Raw genomic sequence first — 23,648 nt, 5'->3', positions numbered from 1 at the left:
TATGAAGGAGATCACTACTGATGATCTGGTTTTCATGCTGACTTACCAGTTACCAGTGTAAATAATTCTTAATGTGATTAAGAGCTTCACAGTTCGGCATCCCGCTCTACTCTGCTTCACATTTCTCCTAAGGATCTATGGCAGAGGATTGGTTAATAAGATTTTTTAATTATTATTATTTTTAAACTGCTGCCTCAATATCCTGCAGCTTCTTTAACAATACTTTGCACTGAAAGGCCAGTGAGGAGTTCCAGTAATTGTAGCTTGTGTTGTGTTAGTGTTCCACTAGCAAAGCCATTGCATCCTTTGTCTGTCATTGCATGTTATATTCTGACAGTTCTGTATGTGCTTTAGTAGCATAGCTTTGGAACAGAGTGTGAGGAAAGGTCATTTTTGTGTGTAACTTAGGAGAGGCAGAGCAATATGAAATGATTATCATGTTGTTAGAAGTCTATTCGTGACCATACCTAGTTAAAAAAAATATCCTGAACCAAAATCCCTCCTGTTGTTCTGACATCTTACTCAAGAAGCTATGTCTCCAGGAAAGTGCTGTTTTCTTGCCCTGCGTGAGATATTGGTACCATCTGTTGTGCGACTGACATAATTTCCAGAGCCATCTTCAGAAGATATTTTCCCATCTAACTACCGACCCTGCTCATAGTGTTGATTTAACAGGTTCACGTCATGAAAACATTGTCCTTCCTTCCACGTCAGACAGCTTAAAGAATCTAGGATAATATTTTGCTGTGTTCCAGATTTTAGTATAGATTAGTGCTTTAGATTAAACTCTAAAAATATTAATTAGTTTCTCTTAATTAGCCTACAGCATTTTTCTTAAGGATTTTATTGAATTGGCTGGAAAATGGGGAAAAAATACCCTTCATTGTCAAGGTTTGTTAAGTTAAACCTAGAACATAATGTTGAAAAAAGAGAATCTAGTTTTTCTTGCTTAGAAGATAACTGTTGTCAAAAAAGCAAGAAAATTGTTCAATACTGTATTTATCCTCCCTTTCCAACCCCAAAACATTCCTTAATTGCTACAAAGTAATATTTCTATTTTGCAGATGAATTATTATACACAGTTTAAATTGCATCTGCTCATTAAGAAATAATTTGAGTTGTTTTTTTTTTCTTTCAGAGGTTTTTTGTCCTGGATAATGGAATGTTGAAATATTCAAAGTCACCAATTGATGTAAGTAGAGTTGAAGACCATTTTTACATTTGTATTGGAATTCTGCCTGCCTGATTGATTAAATCTCATATTCACTCTAGGCATATTTATGACAGGGCACACATGAAAGTTGTTGATGGATTCAAAAAGATCTGTATATGGAAAGCATGTAAGGTTTTGATTGAGTTCTGTCCTCAAGAATTCTACCATTTCTTACTTCTATGAAAATAAAACTAAATTACTTAAAGTAGTTTATTTAATGAAAGTTCTTGTAAGATCAGCATGACCATTCATTTTTCGTTTTCAATTTTTTTATGTCAGTCAGAGCTGATTATTATGAGATATGTGGATAAGGCAGAGAATTGCTTACAATGTACTCAAAAGATATAAAAGGATAACATTAAATTAGTTAGATTTGATACCAATAACTATCAAGTGGTAGCAGCAGGGATCTGCGTACAGTCTAGTGTTCTCTGCTTCTCACCTACCTGTAGCTGTGTACTGGTGTGAACTAACACACTTTAACTTTGGAATTGGCTCTGCACTGAGCACTTCTTGTGAGATACTTTTCTCTGTCTATAAATACAGTAAGTGGTTAGTTAGTCTGACTACAGGTTTTATTTTTTAATATGGCTTTACATTAAAATGTTCACAAAATGGGACACCATTTCAGCACCAGATATTTTTCCATTAAATATAGTGAAGAAGTGCATAATACTACCAATTTCTTACCCTGCTTTTTGGTTTTAGATACAGAAAGGCAAAGTCCATGGGAGCATTGATGTTGGTTTATCAGTTATGTCTATAAAAAAGAAGGCTCGTAGAATAGACCTTGACACAGAAGAACACATCTATCATCTGAAGGTAAAAAGTGGTGCAAATACTTATTGTCTTTACATGCACTGTGGAAAAAAATAAAGCTGGGAAATATGTATAGAAAAGTAGTGTTTTGAATGCTTTCTTAATAGTGAATTTGTTTCCAGGTGAAGTCACAGGATTCGTTTGATGCATGGGTTTCAAAATTACGCCACCACCGGTTGTACCGTCAGAATGAGATTGTGAGATCTCCAAGAGATGCTAGCTTTCATATATTCCCTTCAGCCTCTACCACAGAGTCATCACCAGCTGCTAATGTGTCAGATGGAAAGGTATACAGTGCTCTTTTGTTGAAAGCTCATGCCTACTGATCTTGCTTATGGACAATTTCAGTGGGCTCTGCTTGTAATGCCAGTAGTGAGGAGTTTCCACTGTGGGAGCCAATGGCCAGTGAAAAGCTGTGTGTGCAGCTGAAAAACTGTCTAATTTAGCCTTACTGCAGCCTTCATTAATGGGCTGTATGATCTTGCAGAGAATTTGTCATCCCCACAACAGTTGCACTTGCCTTTGTCATCAGGGATAAATCTGCTGCTTTACTGTTTGATAATGTTCTTCCTCTTAAGCAACAGCTTTTCTAACTGGTGGTTAGCAAACACGGTTTGCTCGTGAAGTTCTTGGTTTGGTTCTCCAACATGATGTTCAGAAAAATCTGCATCTTGGGGAACTATATAGTCGAATCGCAGATGTCAGTGAAATCACAATGCATAATTTGTTTTCTAATTCTGAAGTAGGTGGTGATAACACTGACTGAGCAATGTAGAAACAGTAAATTTAAGCATTTTATTATGCCTTAGGTGCAACAAAATAGCCTCCCTTGGCAGTCTGCTATACCTTGCAGTAACAGCCTTCCTGCTACCTGCACTACTGGTCAGAGTAAAGTAGCAGCCTGGTTGCAGGATTCTGAAGAGATGGACAGATGTGCAGAAGGTTAGTCTTTACCTTTTCATCCCTTGTTCTTTCAGCAAAACTTCTTGTTGATATAAAATAAGAAACAGTGAGTAAAAAGTGGTTAAATTGCATCCTTACATGCACATGAAGTAGCTTTTCAGGTAATTAGGTGGTTGTGGTGCGAACTTCCCTCTCTGCAAGTTTTGGGATGTTGCTTTTAAAATTTATCATAATAATCTGTATTATCTCAATGGATATCATTGTTAAAATATGATCAGCTTTTCAGGTCCATGCTTGTTGCTGATTCCCATAAAAATAACAAGTGCACAACATCTCTGTAAATAATAAATAAAACTTTTACTTAGATGCCTTACTACGAGGGATTTGGATGTTTAAGTTTTATAATGCAATAAGGTGCCAATGATGGACATTATGGCAAAAAAAAAGAAAAGTCCAACTGAAGCACCTAATTTATTTTTGTGTTGTATCTATTTAGATCTTGCTCATTGTCAATCAAACCTTGTGGAACTCAGTAAACTTCTTCAAAATTTAGAAATACTACAGAGAACTCAGTCAGCACCAAATTTCACAGACATGCAGGTAACTATGCTTGAGCATAAATCATCACACTGAAACATTTGTTCTTTATGTTAAGAGAAATATAGGCATGTTGTCTGTTAACTCAGAATGATTTTCTGAAATTATAGTAGCTCCTGGATGAAAGGTTTACCTTATATTTGTATCTTAATCATGTATAATAATGTGTCGTGTAAACAAATAATTAGAATGTATTGAGTTAAATCAGATGAATCAAATGAGTAAGTTGTCTGCAAAGCAAAACTGAGAACTGTTACAATAGAAATACATGTATACACTGAAATGATATGTAAGGAGTTTTTGTTGTGCTGAATAAGGAGTGAAGACCCAAAGACTCTCAAAGATGAAGTTGCATGCTCTAGAAAATATCACAAAGATCCCAAGGGTTGCGCCGTTTCTCAGTTCAGGGTGAGTTTTCCTCTTGACCACAAGAAAGCAACAGCAGATCCTAAATCCTAAATACTTTTTTCCTTTTTCACTCAATCCCCTTGAGTACACAAATCTCCTAGTGGTTTTGGTGTGTTGGGAAGTCTAATTCCAATGAAGTAACAAGACTTACCACTGATTTCACGAAGAGGTGAACTCCACATTTCTCTGAGTAGTAGCAGAATAGAAATCCATGAGATTTCAAGACCTGGTCCTAAATATTGTGCACTCATGAGGAAGGTACACCAGTAGTTTTGCTAAATGAGCTAAATATACCATGCGTTCATAGAATCATAGAATCATAGAATCATAGAATCGTAAGGGTTGGAAAGGACCTTAAGATCATCTAGTTCCAACCCCCCTGCCATGAGCAGGGACACCTTGCCCTAAACCATGTGGCTCAAGGCTCTGTCCAACCTGGCCTTGAACACCGCCAGGGATGGAGCATCCACAACCTCCCTGGGCAACCCATTCCAGTGCTTCACCACCCTCACTGTAAAGAACTTCTTCCTTATATCTAATCTAAACTTCCTCTGTTTAAGTTTGAACCCATTACCCCTTGTCCTACCACTACAGTCCCTAAGGAAGAGTCCCTCCCCAGCATCCTTGTAGACCCCCTTCAGATACTGGAAGGCTGCTATGAGGTCACCACGCAGCCTTCTCTTCTCCAGGCTGAACAGCCCCAACTTTCTCAGCCTGTCTTCATATGGGAGGTGCTCCAGCCCTCTTATCATCCTCGTGGCCCTCCTCTGGACTCGCTCCAACAGCTCCATGTCCTTTTTATGTTGAGGACACCAGAACTGTACGCAGTACTCCAAGTGGGGTCTCACAAGAGCAGAGTAGAGGGGCAGGATCACCTCCTTCGACCTGCTGGCCACGCTTCTTTTGATGCAGCCCAGGATGCGGTTGGCTTTCTGGGCTGCAAGCGCACACTGCCGGCTCATGTTAAGCTTCTCGTCAACCAACACCCCCAAGTCCTTTTCTGCAGGGCTGCTCTGAATCTCTTCTCTGCCCAGCCTGTAGCAGTGCCTGGGGTTGCCCCGACCCAGATGTAGGACCTTGCACTTGCCTTGGTTAAACTTCATAAGGTTGGCATCGGCCCACCTCACAAGTGTGTCAAGGTCCCTTTGGATGGCATCCCTTCCCTCCAGCGTATCAACCGAACCACACAGCTTGGTGTCGTCGGCAAACTATAGAAGTGTATGTGGAGCTACAGCTGGTCACTGAGGTTGTGGGTCCTGGCAGCGGCTTTCTTTTCCTTACTTTCTAATTTGTAGATGTCTAATGCTATAATTCTTTACTAACTTGCTGTACTGTCTGTGTTGCTTGTGTCAACTTAATAGTACTTTTGTCACTTTTAACTATTTGTGTAATGTAGGCTAACTGTGTAGATATTTCAAAGAAAGACAAGCGGGTCACAAGACGATGGAGAACAAAAAGTGTCAGCAAAGAGGCAAAAATTCAACTTCAGGTACTGAATGCACAATGTTTTACTTTTCACTGTACTTTCAAATTAACTTTTAAGCATGAAATTATGTATTAGCTGAAAGTAGGAAGTCAATGCGCTGTCTTTTATATTCCTGATGAAATAAATTAAATATCAGTTTGTTGTTTAAACCTAGAGAAGATAATGAGGAAAGTACTGATTTTACATTCATTCATATGAAAACATTGCCATCTAGGGAAAGGAGTGGGGTCTGAATACTAGTCAATTAAAGTTCTAAAAAGGCAATATGCATGCAGCACATGGGGGTACTGCTGTTCTATCTCAAACTTCCAAGAAGGGCAGTTGAACAGGTGACATGAAGCTAAAAGGGAAAAACATCAATGAAATACTAAACACATCAGTTGTCTTTGTAAAGACCCATACTAGGAATGTTACCAATGAGAAGTATTTTCACAAGGCTTCTCTTGTGGAAAAGGTTAGTATGGGAACAAAGTGAATAAAAGAAGAATAAATTACATGAAGAAAGAATTTATCCTATCATGCCTTTGAGCTGAAAAGTAAAAGCACAGAAATCAGCCTAATATGCTTGCATCACTGCTAGATCCAGGGTACCTTACTGTTTTGTCAGAAGCAGTTGTGTGTTTTGGGGCCTAATCCAAAATGTAATCTTTTTTATAATTAAGCAACTGAAAATGAAAACTATTTTCAACTGACTTCAGGAGCTAACAATCACCACTGTGCTGTCTGCTACAGAATGGATAAACGTCAGCAACTTTTGATCCATTTAAATTCCTTGAAATTCATGCAAATTTGGAAAGCCTTTAATATGTTCCCTAGAGGCACAATAAGGAGTTTTCTGTGACTCATTTAAGATTAATAATCTTAAGGAAAGAAGAAATTGTAGTTGCATCAGCTTTCTTATTGGAGCTGTAGATGTTTTTTCTTTCTACCCATTATACTAGATAAATCACAATAGGTTGAATAACGAAGCATCTGTTAGGAATAAAAACATTTATTAACAAAGGAATTTTGGTGCTTGATGTCATGTCCTATTACCTGCATTTGAAGGATCACTGCGTTTCACTGCTGCTGAATAACATAGGCAAATAAAAATATCAGGAAAATGGGTGCAAGTACTTGGTGCCTATGAAGAGACAGAGTCAACACTGCATTTTATTCTTTCATGCCACAATTGTCTCAGAGAAATCCCTCTCCATAAAAATGATGAAAAAAAAAAGGTGAAAGCAGTCAATGTATGATGATCTAGGGTGGCTCATGAGGAATTGCAAGGTGTTCCTGTGTTGCCTGCATTTTGCCAAAGTGACAGTTGTCTGGGCTTCCATCACTTCGGCAACAACTCTCAAACTGCTGCTTGTGGCTTGGCAGGACTTGTGCCTCAGCTCCTGAAATTCTCAAATATGGTTGGTTTGCAGGTTACCCTGAGTGAGTTTGTGTGCATAGCACTGCTCTACATGGTTCTGTGACTTCTGGGTCAATAATGAACTCTGCCTAACCTGGGTCAGCATTAACTCCTGGCAAGCCTTATGCAGGAAATGTAAAGCTTATTTTGTTAGAGTAAAGCATTAAGTTAGTGATGACTGATTTACACATTCATTTGCAGTGAAAGCGAAACAATAAAATTACTCTAAATTACATCAGAGATGAAGACTCTTTTTTGGCTGCTCCATTATCTTGCCTAGTTTGATGGGCTCAACACACTTTTTATTCTTCCAAGGGCTGTCCTGTCTCATGAATGGTCTAAAGCTGTGATTTGTGGAAGATGGCCTCACTCTGACTCATTGTGTTATTCCTAATTTGCTCGTGTTGCCATTCCACAAAAATGTGGATTTCCTCTGATGCCTAAGTGCTTTTTAAGCTTATGGTCCCCTTTTGTTCTTCAGTTAGCCATTCCTTCTTAGCTTCACTGGCCTTCCTTAAAGACCTTTTTTTTCAAGACTACTCCAGCTCTTTATAAACTGTTTATCAGGGTATCTACTACTGAGAATCACTTTGTATAATTTGTGATAGTTTCTTCATGGTGCCTACGCGTGATTTGCTGAAGTGGTTGACATTTGGTACTATGAAAACTTCTTTCTTTTCCTTTCCCCATGTCTCCATACATCTCATTAGTTTTGGGGGATAATACTAATACTAACATACTAACTTCAAGCTAGTTGTACTATTAGTTCCATTTGAAGAAATTGCACCTATTTATTTTAGAATGAGCAGTCATCAACTACCATCCAGAGAGCCTCTGACAGTATGATGTTGAAAGCCATCCTTCTGGGGAGCATAAAAATTAGGGAGCTCTGTATGTACTGTCTTGTTCATGAGTAATGGGGAACGAGTGTGTAATTTTTGGTAGCTCAGCATCCACTGCACAAGATGCAAAGAGAGAATTCTCCCATCCAGATATTGTATTGTACTTGTTACCAGTTTTTTGTTCCTGCTCACACATTCTTGAATATGAATGCTGGGTGTACAATGTGTTTGAAACAGTTTTTCTTGTAAGAAAAGCTGCTTGCTTTGTTTCCTAGAAATATATACTTGCCAATTAGGTATACCAGTTCTGTATGCAGTTAAAATTCCTCACACAGTGACTAGAGTGGGGTTATTCCCTAAAGTAAAGTTGAGCTTAGCGTGTGTATATACGTTCGCAGGTTTGTGGGTTGAGTATTGCTAAATTTTTTAGAATTAACAGCTTAATTTACAGTCCTTTACTCAAGTGTGATACATGGACTACTTCTCTGAAGAAAGATTGCTTTTATGAAGGAGGTATATTTTGGTTTTAAAAGGTCTATTTAAAGTCTTATGAAAGTGGCCTGCAACAACAGGTTATTTGACCTGTATTCACTCATTTTACAAATGATGCTTTTGCACAAAACGTTGGTTTTGGATTTTTTTTTTCCCCCCTTTGGGTAAAAGATTGATTTGTCATTCTCATGACCATCTGAAGATCTTCAAAAGAAGAAAATATATTACTGAAAAGCAGTAAAACGAACCAATGTTGATTTGATTTCCCTCAAAACCTCAGAGTTGTGAAGTTCCAAGACTTTTTATTTTTTTTTTTATATTTATTTTATTTCTGGGGATAGTAGTTCATTGGAGAACTATATAATATGGAACAACTTGAAAAGTCATCTTGCTCTACTGAGGCTTTCAGCTCAGAAATGAAACCAGACCCAAAGACTGGCTTATTACCTTTTCCCTTAAATAAATTTCTTTATATCGTAACTCAGATTATGATCTTACTTTCTGTTGTGTTGAGGTGAGTGTGGGGTTCTGCAGACCTCATTGTTCCCATTTTAATAATGTATACCTGCATTCATAATCTTGCATGTATATATATTATATATATTTGTACATGTCTTTCTCTTATATATGTCCCTATTAGTTAAACAAGAATATTTTTCCAGACTTATTCACAGGATAGACAGACTTCTGTAGAGCACAGAGTTTACATTGTGCATATGATGCGTTCTCTGCTTTAACAAAGTTAGTTTTCCACTTTTTATAGATTATTTACATGTTTGTTAATGTGAGAATTTTATGATACAGAACAAAGCAAGGCTTCTTTCACTGTGATCAATAGACAACTTTTCCACTGTCAATAGTACTGCCACTAATATTAGCCAGAGATTGAAGGGTATGGCCATTCTCAGATGCAGCAACCTTATCAGTGGGAATGTTACAGGAGCAAGACACTTCAGCTAACAGTTGAACTACAATATCCTGTTCTTCAGCATGATGTCCATGTATCCAGTCTGTTATATTAACAAATAACCATTGTTATTTGTATGGCGCCCAGGCTGCTTTCAGAAAAAATAAAAATGTATATAGATTTAAAAATACTGAAGTAGCTAAAGGTGAAGATATAGGGGAAGAAAAACATCAAGGTATTGAAACTTGTTTTCTAAAGCAGAAAGGTGGCTTTTCTAGTCTTCTAAAATCTTAAAATGTCTTCAAAATAATGACATTTTGATTAGACATTAAATAGAAGGACTTTGATAGGTGTGGAGCTCTTCTGTATTAGGCAATTACTTGCTTGACTTGACTGTACCGTGATGAATTTTCTTAAAAGTAAAAAAGTATAAAAGTGAAATTGAGCAGGATGGGGCAACAGGTTAGGCATGCAGAAAAGGAAGCAGTTGTTGGAATGCTTAGTTTTCATTTGTGGTGCTTTATCTGAGTTTTTGCATTGCTTTGGAAGCCAAGCCTTCAATAATGTGCAGGAAAAGTAGTTAGAGCTCAAAAAAGTGGCGTGTGGAGAAAATGAACAAATAGGCTCAAGGATGGACATGGAAATGCTACAGCTGTGCACAGGAATAAATAAGCAAGCTCACTATAACATACAGACTGAGAAGTTTTACCATCGAGATGCACGCATCTTGAATGACCACAGTTCATTCACTTCCACTAATGTAAAGTGATCTCTTTCAGAATTCATCTTTTAGATGGTCAAGTGACCCCCAGAAAGAATTTGGTTTTTGTGTTTTCTCCCATGTCATAACATCATTTTTGTTTTCTTATTCCATATTGCGTTATAACTCTGAATGGCAATGCTAATAGTTTTGGGGGTTTTTTGGTAGTCTTAGTGAGTGCACTGCAGTACAACTCATCTGGAGATAATTTTAGTGAAGTATCTAGCTTTTTTTATGTCTTTGGCATACACAACTGAAAACATGTAATATGTCCTCAGAATGCGTAGGCCATAAGAGTTAACAAAATTGAAAGCCTCTTAAAGACTTTCCCTCTCCCTTTTCTGATCATCTTTCATCTTCCTGTGTCCCATCACCCCTTCCCTTCTCTTTTTCTACTTCCTCTCTTCTTGCATTCACTGTCAGGAAGGGCCGGCACCGAAGGGGCAGTTCAGCACAACACGACGCCGGCAGAGACTAGCAGCTGCAGTGGCTACAACAGTGAGTGGATTTAAAAATCAAGGGATAGCTCTAAGGATGGGAAGCTGTGTAACTCGAATGTGTAATAGGCTTATGAAAACATTTCTTGCACTTTTTGGAAGTGTCCAAAAAGTGCAAGAAACATGCTACCCACTTTCAGATGAGTTTCTTAGAAGTGGTCCGGCCTGACACAAATGTCTTCCATGAATGTGGGTCTGAGCTTGCTTACATGGTACCTGTCCTCCTCCTTTATCACAGTGCAAGTGACGGTTAGACTTCGGCCCTGCACTAATTGAACACGTCTTTGACGTACTCTGCTATGATCCATTCAAAATGAGTCTGTACTTTTAGGTAGTTTAAGATTAGCCTTTTCATTTGAGACACTTTCTGAATACATTCCATAATCCCAAAAAGTCATATTACTACCTCTAATATCTGTATTTAGTTTTGCTAATTCTCTACATCTGGGACACAAAACCTGGGGCTGTGAAATCAAAGCAGGGCTAGGAATTGGGAGTGGGGAGTGCCGTTTGTGAAATCAAAGTAGAATTGAAAGGATATCTTCAGCTGCTGCGTTATCAGGAAAGCACTTTTTAGGAATGCACAATATAGACATTAGTACTAATCAAGTGATGAGTACAACAGCTAGATAGGGAAGACTGTGCAGCCAAAGATTGAATAGAGCTTTAAATCCATACCCTTATCTAGCCCAAGCAGTGAATGTCTTTATCAGGCTAAAGTGTTCCAGGTCTGCTGCTCTAGCCCATAGCTAAAATCCCTAGATCAGACAAAGCTTTTTCTTAAGCCTGAATACCTTGAGCTGCTGCTGCCTGAACTGCAAAAGTCAGTTCCTGTTAGGCCCTCCTAAAGATCATGGGAAATCAGTTTCTCCATTCCCAAATTAACTCATCTAAATATAATCCCTTGTAATTAGTTGATGCTGAATGCTGTGCTCAGTAATTGATTGATATTCTGATGTTCATCGGTCTGCCTGCCTGACAGAGAAATCAACCCACTTGTCAGTTTACATGGCTGAGCAGTTTCAGTAGAAGGGTCTAACTAGTAGGTTCAGCAGTAGTTAAACAACACTGGATACCAGGGAGTGCTTAAATATAGCACATACAGCTGGACTTAGATCACAAGGCAGTAGGAGTCCCAGGAATTGCTGAGTTGTTACGTACAGCTGAAGTGAGGACCTGTTGCGGGAAGTCTTGGCAGAGCTGGAAAAAAGTCAGGAGGAAGGAAGACCAGAGGCACCAGAATGACTGCAGCTATTGTAGTGGTTGTGGTAACGTCCCATTCTTCCCGGCTGATGTAGCAAAGTGCTTGTCTATCAGGCAGTGGAGCTGTGTGTGTAGACTGGGTGATACAGAGTTACCTCAGTTAATTGCATGGCAGAAAGAGGAGGTTTTCCTTACAACCCACTGTACCAGGAAGAGTCTGGTAGTAAAGTCAGAAGCAAGTAACCATAAATATAGAGAGAAAGCACAACACTGAAATGAAAAAAGGGGAAGTGAAATGTGTTGGCAGTGTTTCTTGGACTTTTGCCTATTCAAGAGAATTAAAGAGTTTGTACAATGTTGATTTTTTCATCTGTTTTGGAAAGTAGCTTGGAAACTTTTCTAAAAGATGCATATGAGGAGAGTTCATGTTGGTCAACAGTTCAGTATTTTTGGTTCTTGTATTTAAAGCAGTCAGCAAAGCAGCTACTTGTCTCTGTCATGTGAATGGATATTTTTTGCAAGCAGTGTGACAGTATTTGCAGGACATGTAAATGCTGTTTCTTGGACACACTTTAAAATGTCATTTTCCAATAAATCTCACTACAGAAACATTGCTTTTCAGCCTGGCCGGCTGAGGTATGAGGCAGAAATTCTGGATCTAAAGAGAGCTGTCCCCCTGCTCCCCTGCCTTCCCATGTGTGAGGAGCCTTGCCTAGAGAAGCTGTAGCTGCCCTATCCCTGGAAGTGGTCAAGGCCAGGCTGGATGGGGCTTTGAGCAACCTAGTCTGGTGGAAGGTGTCCCTGCACATGGCAGGGGGTTGGAACTAGGTGATCTTTAAGGTCCTTTCCAACCCAAACCATTTTATGATTCTATGATCACCACAGGCACGTGGGGCTGTGGGGACTCTCCCTCAAGCTTCTGCATTATAGCTGGGATCGGCTTCTTTCCTGCTTTCTGGATTGGCTTCAGCGTTGGGTAGGTGCTGCTACCCCTGCCCCAGCTATCATGTAGCCATCTACTCTGCCCTCCGGGAGCCATTAAGCCTTTTCAGTACTCCTGGTCAGAAAGTTCTGGGAACATGCTCTCCAACTTAAGAAGTGGGAAGTTTTGTAAAGACTTGAAAATTAACGTACATTTAGTCACATTAGTCAGTTAACCTAGTTTTTGGGGGCTGTTGAGAGGGGCAGCCTGGTACTCGCAAAGAAGACTATGGGGTAAATATCCAGCATGAACGGAAGGAATTTATTCTACATCTCCTGTTAATGAAGTCTTTTTGATATGAGGCTAAAATAAGGTCCAATAAAAAAAAACCAAACCAACTTTGTTGATACAGCTTGAACTCAGAATATGTGAGAGAAGAGAATAAAGTTTATACTGCATAGATTCCACAGAGCTGTTGTTTTATGTGCTAAATGTATCTGGAAATTGAGGAAAAACAGGATGGAAAATGGTATTTTGCAGAATATGCTCATGAGTGCAATGATAAGTGATGAATAGATCCAACAGGATTTTGAGGTTTTCATTGGGGAGTCAGAAACCTAAAACGTATAATGATGAAAACTTTTACAGGAAGGGATTGATAAAGCCAATTACTGATCTAATAAAATAACAAGGTACCAATTTCAAATATTGATGGTAGTATAGAACTTATCTGTTGATAAATATTCTTAGTAATATGACTTTTTATGTTATCTGCTGCTCTTTATCATGCCTTGGAAGACACATTTTATACTTTGGCCCCATTTTTCATATTGAAAAATTACATTGGGCTGCAGTGTAGAGATTATTGATTTATACATTTGATAAATATAATGAAATAAATTAATGTGTTCAATATGTTTAACAGTGCTTAATATTTAAGTAATAAAATGTAGTTCTACCTGCCTGTCCTTTGCATTCAAATTTGAAAATTGGGTTCTTGGCCTAATTTTTATACAAATATGTGTAAATGGTAAAATTAAAATAACATACAACATATGCTTACACATACACATTACATATACATCAGTGGTAGCCATACACTGCATATGTAGCATATAGGTAAACTGTTCGGTACATATGGTACGTGTATATAACTTATAAAGATTTGCATGTGTATCTTTATTACCTGAAAAGTATAGAAGGAGAAAGAAAAGTGGAAATGAAAATAAAATAAGTTCTTTTTTTGATCTTACTGAACTGTATCTCTTTACATTTATGTATGGTTCATGTACTTTAAACGAAAATCAGGTGAAGTTTTGATTTTTTTTTTTTTTTTTTGATTGGTTGTGGTTTATTTGTTTAGTTAGAGTATTTTCCCTCTTCATAGTTGCCAATACAGTTTGTTTCAACTCAAGATTTACCAGTAGTTTTGAAAAACTTCAATGGTATATTTGATAATTTTATAGCTTGTTTGTAGATCTGTGGAGGAACTTGCGTACTTCAAATGTTGGTATTGTAACAGAGTCATATTACATGTACTCTCAAACGCCCAAATATAAAGCAGCATGTGTCGTGGTTCTATTTTCCAATCATCTTTTAAGTATTAGAAAATGGTCCATTTTTGAAATGGAGTTGAGATGCTCCATTGCTTGCTGTTAGCTATCTATTTAGGCTTCTTTTGTCTGTTTCACTGAAAAATTGCAAGAGATTCTGCATCAGCTGAGCTGAGATTTAGCACTGTAAAATGTTACATGTTCACACTTACCATGTTTTTCACATCATGAACTACGTCTTTTCAGAAGAAATTTGTATTCTGTTTTAACAGAGTCAAAAGGTTGATTGCACCTTATACAATACTTCTTCACTGTTTCTCACTGTAGGTCCCTTTCAGTGCTACAATGTCACCTGTTCGACTGCATTCATCCAATCCCAACCTTTGTGCAGACATTGAGTTTCAGACTCCCCCAAGCCATGTAACGGACCCTCTGGGGTGCTCTACTGAGTACATGAAGCTTCAAGAAGAATTCTGCCTGATGGCACAAAAAGGTAACTGAAAATATAAAGCCTTTCCTTTATTGTGCTTCTCTGTTGTGTTTCTTTATTACTTTCATGTAGTTATGGTTAGGGCATTCATAGGCATTGGATGATATTGTGGAAGAATTTTTAACTGGTCAGGTGGTTTACACACAGATGACGTATTATCCTTCTTTCTGTGGGCGTTATGAATCTAGAGATAGATAAACTCTGTATGTTAAGAGTTTTCTGAACTACTTTCTGCATCTTGTAAATATGTGAGTGAATTTGCAAACATTTTGTTTCTCCATAAAATGCTTTATTTCTCCCCAAAGATGAATCAGAATGTCACTGCTGTATATAATGTTGTGCAGTTCATTTTTGTGCAATGTTTTCTACGTCAGTGGAAAGAACAGAAGAGCATATTACTAGAATGTACTTTAGAAATGCCATTTTATTGCCAATATGTGAATGGTCCTACAGACTGAATAATACTATTATTAAAAGGGTTCATTATCAGTTTGCTATCTGTTGTATAACAAATGCAGGAAAAACATGAGACTGATATTTTAAAAAATGTCAAAAACTTGTTTGAAGAAAGTAATCCTCTTTATTAGTGCGATATTAAGCCTTAGCAGAACTGGGGTTTTTTTGTTTCTCTGGGGGAAAAAAAAAAACCCAACAAAAACACACACACACAAAAAATAAAAAACAAAAAACAAACAAACTAAAAAACCCAAGCAAAAAACCAATCAGAAAGAAAGAATCACACACTGGATATAGGTTTTCCACATATGTACCTTTCCATATGTTCAGTACCAAGAGTATGCTCAGATGACGTGTGTGAATATACAGCATGCGCGTTCCAAACTCAAGCTGTAAGTGATTGTTTGGCATGGATTACTGGAAATGTAGATCCTGGTTTCAGATTTCTGCAATTGTGGGATGGAAATCTCAATATCTGTCTTTATTGCTGAAATGTTGTAATAGATGTCATGTGCAGTTCTATAGCTGAGAAAACACTTTTCTTTTTTCTTAGTGCATTCTCTTTTGAAGTCTGCCTTTAACAGCATAGCTATAGAGAAGGAGAAGCTTAAGCAGATTGTTTCAGAGCAGGATCTTGCAGGCCACAATGCTCAAGTAGCACACCTCAGACAGTCCCTCTCTCAGGTATGTTCTTGATTTGATTTCAAGCATATCTAGCTTGACAGATGCACTATTACTTTTGTACTTTGGCCATTTTCTGAGGTGGAAGGAGCCAAGAAAAAGCCAAGTTCTTGACCAGAACTTTGACCTATGTTCTGTTATGACATAGGTCTAACCTCAGTGCATGTGGAGGTGAAGGATATCATTTGTTTGTGTAAATATGTATCTGTTACAGCTTTCCAGAGTAAAGAGAAAGGATCAAATTTTTTTATACAAATGCTAGATATCTCCCCTGGAGCTGTTTCCAGCACAGCCAAGAAGATATTCTATTTTCTTGATTTTTAAATTTGACTGTGTTCAGCTTTGTTTTATATGTCCATGTCCATTTACAAAAGGAATCTTGGGTAAATTGGATTTTCAGGTGCACTCCTGTTACTGTCCAGCATCTCTCTCACTTAAGCCAGAGGAATTGTTATTGGCTTTAGTGGGGAAGAAGAGGTAAAGCGGCACTAAATCCTCAGGTTGCAAAATAACTTAAATTTTTTATTTCATTGTCAAGAAAAAAAAACTTTTACTCAGAAGAATGGATTGATGTGGAGTACTGCATCTGCAAGAAATGTGAGCAGAGATTTAAAGGCAAACAGAACTTCACTCAAATGTGTATATAATTTCATGCACTGTTATTGGGTTGGAGGTTTTTGTTATGAGCTTAAAGTTGATGCACAATGTTTCTGTAGATAAAGATGCATATCATGTTATGCAAATTGATTACTGTGTGTTGTAATAAAGAAAGGTTAAGGACAAGAGATAAGAGTTACCATTTATGGTTATTGATATGAAGTTAACTAAAAGACCTGTAGAGACTTATTACTAACTTGTTGAAATAGGTGATCATATTTTCCTCTCGTTCCTGGCCATCAGTGTCAGTCTAAAAGTCACTGTCACACATTAATTCATAGTCTCAATGGGGAATAAGTGGAAATTTGACCTTGGTCAGATGGTTGGGTTTGACCAGTCTCATGACCAGATTTGAGCAGTTAAAGAAGCTACTGCCAGGCTGCTGTTAATCATCACCTTCCCTTCCTGGTAGCTGGCTACTATAAACATGCCCAAACCATTTCAGAACAAAGCAAAATGGGGTAACTTAAGCTGTTTAGTGACAGTTTAAGCTAGCCTATTTTACTTTGGTCCTACTTTATTTCAGTAAATTCATGCAATCTATTCCTGAGTCTGCACTAGTACAAGGCAGAAGATTCTTACTCTGTTACAACTGTAATTTTCAACTAAAACAATATGTCTGTCTGTTGTTCATTTCTATAATCCTCAGTGCAGGGCATAAGGTTAAGTCAGTTTATGTTCTAGGTATGTAGCATATTATACTTTTTCTGGGTTTCAGAATCTTGCACATGAGTCTTTCTAAATAACAGACAATATGCATATGTGCACCCAAATTTATAGTCTAGGTTGGGCTTTAAAAAAGGATCAGCAGGTGCCATAACCGGTTGAATTCTGTTGGTATTTGTGACACTAATAGGTCAGTAATTTGAAATAAGTACACTCATGAAAATATATAAAATTGATATGGATGTGTAAACACCCAATGATACTAGCAATTATGTTGGTTTTGCTGGAAACGAAGCAGTTCCCTTTGGGAGGCTTTAAGGACTGATAACCTTGGTTCAGAAAAAGCTGTATAGCTGAAAAACCAAGAATTTGTAAACTAAACCAAATCAAATGCCTCTTTGGGCATTTTGCAGGTAGTTCCCATCGTTCTGTGGTTTCATTCTTTCTTACTGCATTCACTCCTCATTTCCATAATGTACATAACCCACCACTATACCTGCCAAAGAGCTATCTGATGCCATTGTAACACTGTGGGAGAATATGCGTCCCTCCTGCCTCCTAAAAATCATTGAAGGCAAACCAACCAAATGATTAAATCATATTAGAGAGTATCTTAAATTAAGTATCTCTCTAAATACAGAAGAAAAGAGAATCTGTGATTTCTTAGGAAATTGCTGGGAAGAAGCTACTTTTTTTCTTTTTCCTTTTTTCTTTTTTTTTTTTTCTGTTTAAGACTTACTTTTTAATTTTAAATGAAATGTGCAATTTTTATTTTAAGGCTCTCAACCAGAATGCTGAACTAAGGAGTCGCTTGAACAGAATACATTCAGAATCTGTTATTTGTGATCAGGTTGTCAGTGTAAATATTATCCCTAGTCCTGATGAGGTAAGATTTTGGCCTTTAATGGATTTAGAGTACAATCAAACCTTGCTAATTCTCACTAATAGCTGAAACACACCTGGCAAATTACAGATTTTTTTCAGATTGGCAAGTGTTCATTTATAGAAAAAATCGGATTATATTTTCGCTGTGTAGAATAAAACTTCTGTCTTTTATTTTGCATATGTCATATCTAATGAAAGAACTCAGTTTGGTCTCTGCAGAGAAACAGGGAAGGACTCCACTTTTGGAATATTAAGTGTTGGCTGTGGGAATTAGTGAGGTTTTACTGTATTTGAATGTGACACACAGTAGCTAACCAATTCTGTATCTTAGTTTCTTGCCAAATCAACAGAGCAATTTAGTACTTAATGGTCTGATTCTGCAAGTGCTTAAAGAGCCTGATGTTTAATACCTGGAGTGGCACTGCCGAAATCAAAAGGTTCAGTCTATGAACCAAGCACTATACTAATCTCATGTGTGCAACATATAGTCCTTCTCATTTTGCTTTCCTCAGTCAACAGATTACCAAACATTTCTATTAATAACAAGTCAGCTTCTTTCATCAGAAAGACAAATCTGAATTTCTGAGCTGTAATATGTTACAATTGATGTGGTCACTTTGACAACCATTCTGCTTGCATTTTACCAAAATATTTTTCATTTGTCATTTCCACTGATTCTTTTCTATACATATGCCATTTCAATTAACATGCTCTTGTCTGCTAATTTTCTCTTCCATCAAGAAAGGAAGGTGAAAATACTTTTCAAATTACTTTTGTTTATTTCCCTTTTGAAAATATCCAAACAATTTTTCAAGAGTCTAGCATGTTGGAGACTAGCATCAGAAGATGGAGGTGAAGCAGTGCCACAGCACAAACAGCAATCTTCAGTGAAGTTCTGAGCATCTCTTCTATTTTTTTTTTTTTTTTTTTGGTTAGCTGTTTCTTTTTCATATGTACATCTTTGTCTTAGTACAAATGACTGAAGGTGTTTTTCAAAGAAGTTCCCAGATCTCTCATCCACTTCTTCTCTTGATTGCTTTTATATATATAATCTTGCAGTGTGCAGATAATGCCTGTGTGAGCAAGTTTTTCAGGTAGGGGCATATGTATTTTTCCAAGTCCCCTTATACAAAACCTTAAAATTTTAATCACTTCCTCTAAAGATAACAGTGAAATGAGCTTCTGTTTCCATTATAATTCATCAAACATCATAAACTGTCTATAAGCCTATAAGCCCCAGTGAAAATGGAATGGTTTTTGACCTCTTGGCTTGTTTATGATTTTTTTTTTTTTTTATTAGTGCATGGTGAGGCAACTGTGTAGAGCATAATTCTGCAGGATTAAGATGTCAACAAAACCATTTGCCGGACTTCTGTAGTAAGATTAATGGGGATTGAGTTGCAATCTGAAGAGTTAACTGTGTTTAGAAGGACTTTACTAGTTTCATCTGTATTACCTCCCAGAAGCAACATGCTGTATAAATTGAGGGATTAAGTCAAAAGCCTGTTTCACTCCACAGCAGCAGCGCCTTTGGTGGAATGGTCCAGGGAGAGAATCTTAATTTTTTTCCCCTTCCTTCTTAAAGCAATAGCCTGTAGGGTAATATGTTGAAACCTGGTGTCCCTCCCAACAACAGCAGGGAGAAGAAGGTGTGTTCCACTAATTAAATTAGCTTGCCCTCAACTGATATTCACATAACACAATTTTGAACCCTTATATTGCTGTTAAATTCTCTTTATAATAAACCATAATTTAAAACCATAAAGATTTCATTCCCCTTAGTAGCATTGAGTCACCATTACTGGCATAATTCGAATGAGATTTAGAGTACAAACATGGAATAAAAGCACATAAATATATATTATAGTCATCCTCCTGAATATTCAAATGTTTCAAACATTTGTTACTATACTAGTTCAGAAGTGCATTTATTTTGAAAGTAATTCCCTGACCTATAAAGTTTTATATTTGATTTTTGGTTGTATCAAAGATAGCTGTGAGAGATGTAATTTGTTATGACCAGGTGTCTTTTCATCTGAATTTCATGGTTGAACTTGTCTGACACAAACCAGCTATTGTCCACAAAATCATTCCTCTGGATACAGAGCTAGATCTGTGATTATTCGTACTGCAAAAACTCAGCAGTTAATGCTGAGCAGGCCTCAAATGAAGACATGTATCTCGATGCTCAAAATGCACTTTATTTTGTAATTGTCAGAGTCTCATCTGTTAGGTACACTCAAAGCCCTGCCAAAATTCTGTCTTTACTATCTATGCTTGTATTTGACATAGAAAAATTACTCAGCTTATTTACCCCATCTATGCATATTTCTTTTAGATTAGAAATAATACTTTTATTTTTCTATGCTTTATTTACAGACAGGTGAACAAATTCATGTCAGTTTGCCACTGTCTCAGCAAGTTTCTAATGAGAGCAGGCTCTCTATGTCTGAATCCGTTTCAGAGTTCTTTGATGCACAGGAAGTGCTTCTATCTGCCAGCTCGTCAGAAAACGAGGTAGGCTATGACAGCATGCTGCAGCTTTGCTGTTGGACAGATTTAGGTATTGCTACAACTTGTGAATGATTTTGATTTTTCTTTTTAATAATGGAACTTAGAATAAAAAGGTATCAGAGTGTGTAAGGTGTACATAAATGAACTTGAGACTCCCTTGTGATGGGGTGCAGCTGTTCCCTGAAACGTAAAACTGAGTCGAAAGTGGTTTGTACAAGTAGCTTATGTTCAGTACATGTCCTTGCTAGACTATGCCAATTTCAGATAAGGATGACATAGACAGGAGCAATTATGTCTCACTGTGCAGTCAACTAATTCAGATTTTAAAATAATCTTTTTTAAAAAAAGTCTTCTAGTGTACATATAAAGTTATTCTCTGTGATAAGAGAAGTAGGCAAAAGCCTGAAAAATTCGCTCACTCAAGCTCAGAGTTGAAGCAAATACAGTTCAGGCTCCTGGATCATGTTGCTGTCCACAGCTTTCCTGTGCTATCCTGAATAAATTCTTCAATTTAAAAAATGTATTTATTTTTTGAAAATACCTTTTATAAATCCACAGTAGTGCTGTGGTCTGCCATAACTCTTCTGTAAAAGTAGATAAGAATGTGCCACAATATTTTCTCTTTGACAAGGATTGCTCATGTGCCATGAGTTGGTACAACCATGACCAGAATTGTTCATCTAAAGAATGGAATGTTTCCTTGTCTTACTGCTTTTGGCAGCAATACTTCTGTCAAATACATGTTATCTCAATAGTCTGGATTTTTTATATCAGCGTGGAAAATTAGTGTGTCTATATAGTATAAATAAAATGGAAACTTAAGAAAATCACCCCCAAATGGTATAGGCCTTATAATTAATACTCTGTCATCAGTAAATACTGTAAAATATTTTGAAAGTAATATTTCTGGGGAAAAGAAAAACCATATATATGAGGTTTTTTTCTTAAAAATAGTCTTAACACTGATGTAGTTCTTGTTTTGCAAAATGATAGATCAATGTTTATATATATTTTTTGCTTAAGCACAAGCTGTGTTTTGTTGTTTGGCACTTTATAAAGAGCACAAATCTGACTCTTTCCACCTCCCATCACCAGCGCATTACATTTTCAATCTTCTGTTCATCTCTGATCTTGTTTGAAGTCACCCTTTTGTAAAGTTAATGTCTGTATTTGGCTTCATAGTAAGGAATTCAGAAACAAGCAGAGCATAGCATTTGTTTTGAGACTTTTAGCACATTGGTAGTATGGTCTGATTGAAACCTCCAGTTGATTTAGTTAAAAGCTCTAATTGGGTAGAGATTATTTCTTTGAATATTTGTGTTTCAATTAATTACTTTTGTCTACTTTGTCAGTGTATTTTATATGTGTTTGTTTTAATTCATATTTTCTTTATGTTTTAGGCTTCTGATGATGAATCTTATATCAGTGATGTGAGTGATAATATATCTGAGGACAACACCAGTGTTGCAGACAACATTTCTCGGCAAAGTATATGCTATGTTTGAAACTTTGAGAATTATGTTGATTATGTTCATATACCAGATTTACTGCATGTCTGTACAAGACCAGTTTAGCTGAAATCAGTGAAGCTGGGCTTGCTTGTTCTGGCAGTGATTTGGTTCAATGGCAAAGTCTGTTTTTCTTAATCTGGTGCTTTCTTGTGATAATAGGGTTTTTTTCCCTTCGCAGTTCTTAATGGTGAGCTAACAGGAGGTGCTTTCAGGAATGGACGGAGAACTTGTCTCCCAGCTCCCAGCCCTGACACCAGTAACATCAATCTGTGGAATATTTTGAGAAATAACATTGGCAAAGATCTTTCCAAAGTATCCATGCCTGTTGAGCTAAATGAACCTCTGAATACCTTGCAACATCTTTGTGAAGAGCTGGAATACAGTGAACTCTTGGACAAAGCTGCTGAAACAGATGATCCTTATGAACGCATGGTAATAAATTTAGTGTAGCACTTCTTATGTCTGTATTAAAAAGAGAGCTGTTGAGTGGAAGTCTGTGCAGGGACCTCTCTTCCTCTTCCTGTTCACAGACAACAGAACTTGTTGGGTCAGGTGAATGCTGTGAAGAATTACCGGTAGTAGGTTTGATCCGAATAAGGCTGAGGGACTTTTCTCGACTTCAAACCAAGTCCCACAATTGTGACTCATTGATATGAAAACTGATCTTACTCTCTGGAATTGTGTATGTAGACACTGGCAGTTTTTAACCCTGCAGCATCCTTTCCTGGCTTTCAGTGATCAAGTCCAGCAGCCTCCAAGAGCTAATCGAGTTTGTGGCTGGCTTATTGTCAATGGTCAATCTTATTATCAATAAGATGTCATCCTAGACAATTTCTAATAGAGAAGTTTCAAAACACCAAAACAAAGTTTGCCTGGGCAGCCTGACTTCAGGTCCCCTGTAAGTATGTCTTGTTTTTTTTAACTGACAGTCCACAGCTTATGTTCAGCTCTCAGGGTGTTTTGATCTGTCATTTCTCCTTTTCCTCAGAAGAAACAAGGAAAAGGCTGTTAGGGCAAGTTTGGCAGTGTTGTTGCTGAACTACTGTCCTCTGATATGGATTAGCAGCATTGTAGATAATTGGGAGAAGAGAGGTTGGCTGTGGCTGTCATCTCGCCACACACTCAGGTCCATGAACTACATGTGGCCTGCAGGAGAGTGTGGGGTCCTAAACACTGGTATTTTTTCCTTGCCACTGGAGAAGTTGGACCAGTCTTGTGATAACTGAATTATTATCATCACATGCTGTTTTCCTATAAGATTCCTTGTGTCTCTCACAAAAGGGAGATCCTGTAGGGTCTGGGCAGGGTTGTAATGAATAAAGCAGACTGCTTGTAGGACTCTGCCTCCTTTGTTGAAAAGCTTGGAAGGCCCATATTGAAGGAGTCAGGAGAGTTCAGGAAGGAAAAGTCACGGTGCAACCGAAATCTTCCTTGGAAATGTGGATTCATAGAATCATAGAATAGTTAGGGTTGGAAAGGACCATAAGTCCTCTTCTCTGCTACAGATCTTTAGTGCAACACCTAGGATACAAGCCAAACTTGTAACAGGCAACTTACAAATGAAAATTGCACAGAATTTGTACCTGGCAGAAGTGCTGAATATCCAAAGCTTGGTAGCAATGCTGTGAATATGTACTTCCTTCTTCACTGTTCTCTGAAAAATCCAGACTTTGCTATCTTAAATAAGCATCAAAAAGTAGTGGAAACTTTTTTTTCTCATTGCTCTACATATCATAAGGATAGTAAACCCCCTCATTTCTTGGTTGTGTCTTATAGTTAAATTCATG

General features: G+C 37.4%; 1 protein-coding gene across 6 annotated transcripts in view; it reads left to right on the top strand.

Annotated features, from left to right (window-relative positions):
• The window catches only part of OSBPL6 (oxysterol binding protein like 6), a 108,210-nt gene that overhangs the window by 65,592 nt on the left and 18,970 nt on the right, over nucleotides 1-23,648 (top strand). For 2 of the 6 annotated variants that reach the window (XM_030485591.1, XM_030485592.1), the window contains 13 exons: nucleotides 1,139-1,192; nucleotides 1,922-2,035; nucleotides 2,155-2,319; nucleotides 2,842-2,974; nucleotides 3,432-3,535; nucleotides 5,337-5,429; nucleotides 10,250-10,324; nucleotides 14,329-14,494; nucleotides 15,501-15,631; nucleotides 17,730-17,837; nucleotides 20,216-20,353; nucleotides 21,751-21,838; nucleotides 22,040-22,293. In XM_030485591.1, the coding sequence (XP_030341451.1) occupies nucleotides 1,139-1,192; nucleotides 1,922-2,035; nucleotides 2,155-2,319; nucleotides 2,842-2,974; nucleotides 3,432-3,535; nucleotides 5,337-5,429; nucleotides 10,250-10,324; nucleotides 14,329-14,494; nucleotides 15,501-15,631; nucleotides 17,730-17,837; nucleotides 20,216-20,353; nucleotides 21,751-21,838; nucleotides 22,040-22,293 (1,623 nt within the window). The remainder of the gene's footprint in view (nucleotides 1-1,138; nucleotides 1,193-1,921; nucleotides 2,036-2,154; nucleotides 2,320-2,841; nucleotides 2,975-3,431; nucleotides 3,536-5,336; nucleotides 5,430-10,249; nucleotides 10,325-14,328; nucleotides 14,495-15,500; nucleotides 15,632-17,729; nucleotides 17,838-20,215; nucleotides 20,354-21,750; nucleotides 21,839-22,039; nucleotides 22,294-23,648) is intronic. The other 4 variants (XM_030485593.1, XM_030485594.1, XM_030485595.1 and 1 more) reach the window with 4 other exon arrangements.

The sequence above is a fragment of the Strigops habroptila genome, chromosome 5, assembly GCF_004027225.2.
Source record: "Strigops habroptila isolate Jane chromosome 5, bStrHab1.2.pri, whole genome shotgun sequence".
NCBI lineage: Eukaryota > Metazoa > Chordata > Aves > Psittaciformes > Psittacidae > Strigops > Strigops habroptila.
Note: the sequence above shows the minus strand (reverse complement) of the source record. Positions and strands in the feature narration are given on the sequence as shown.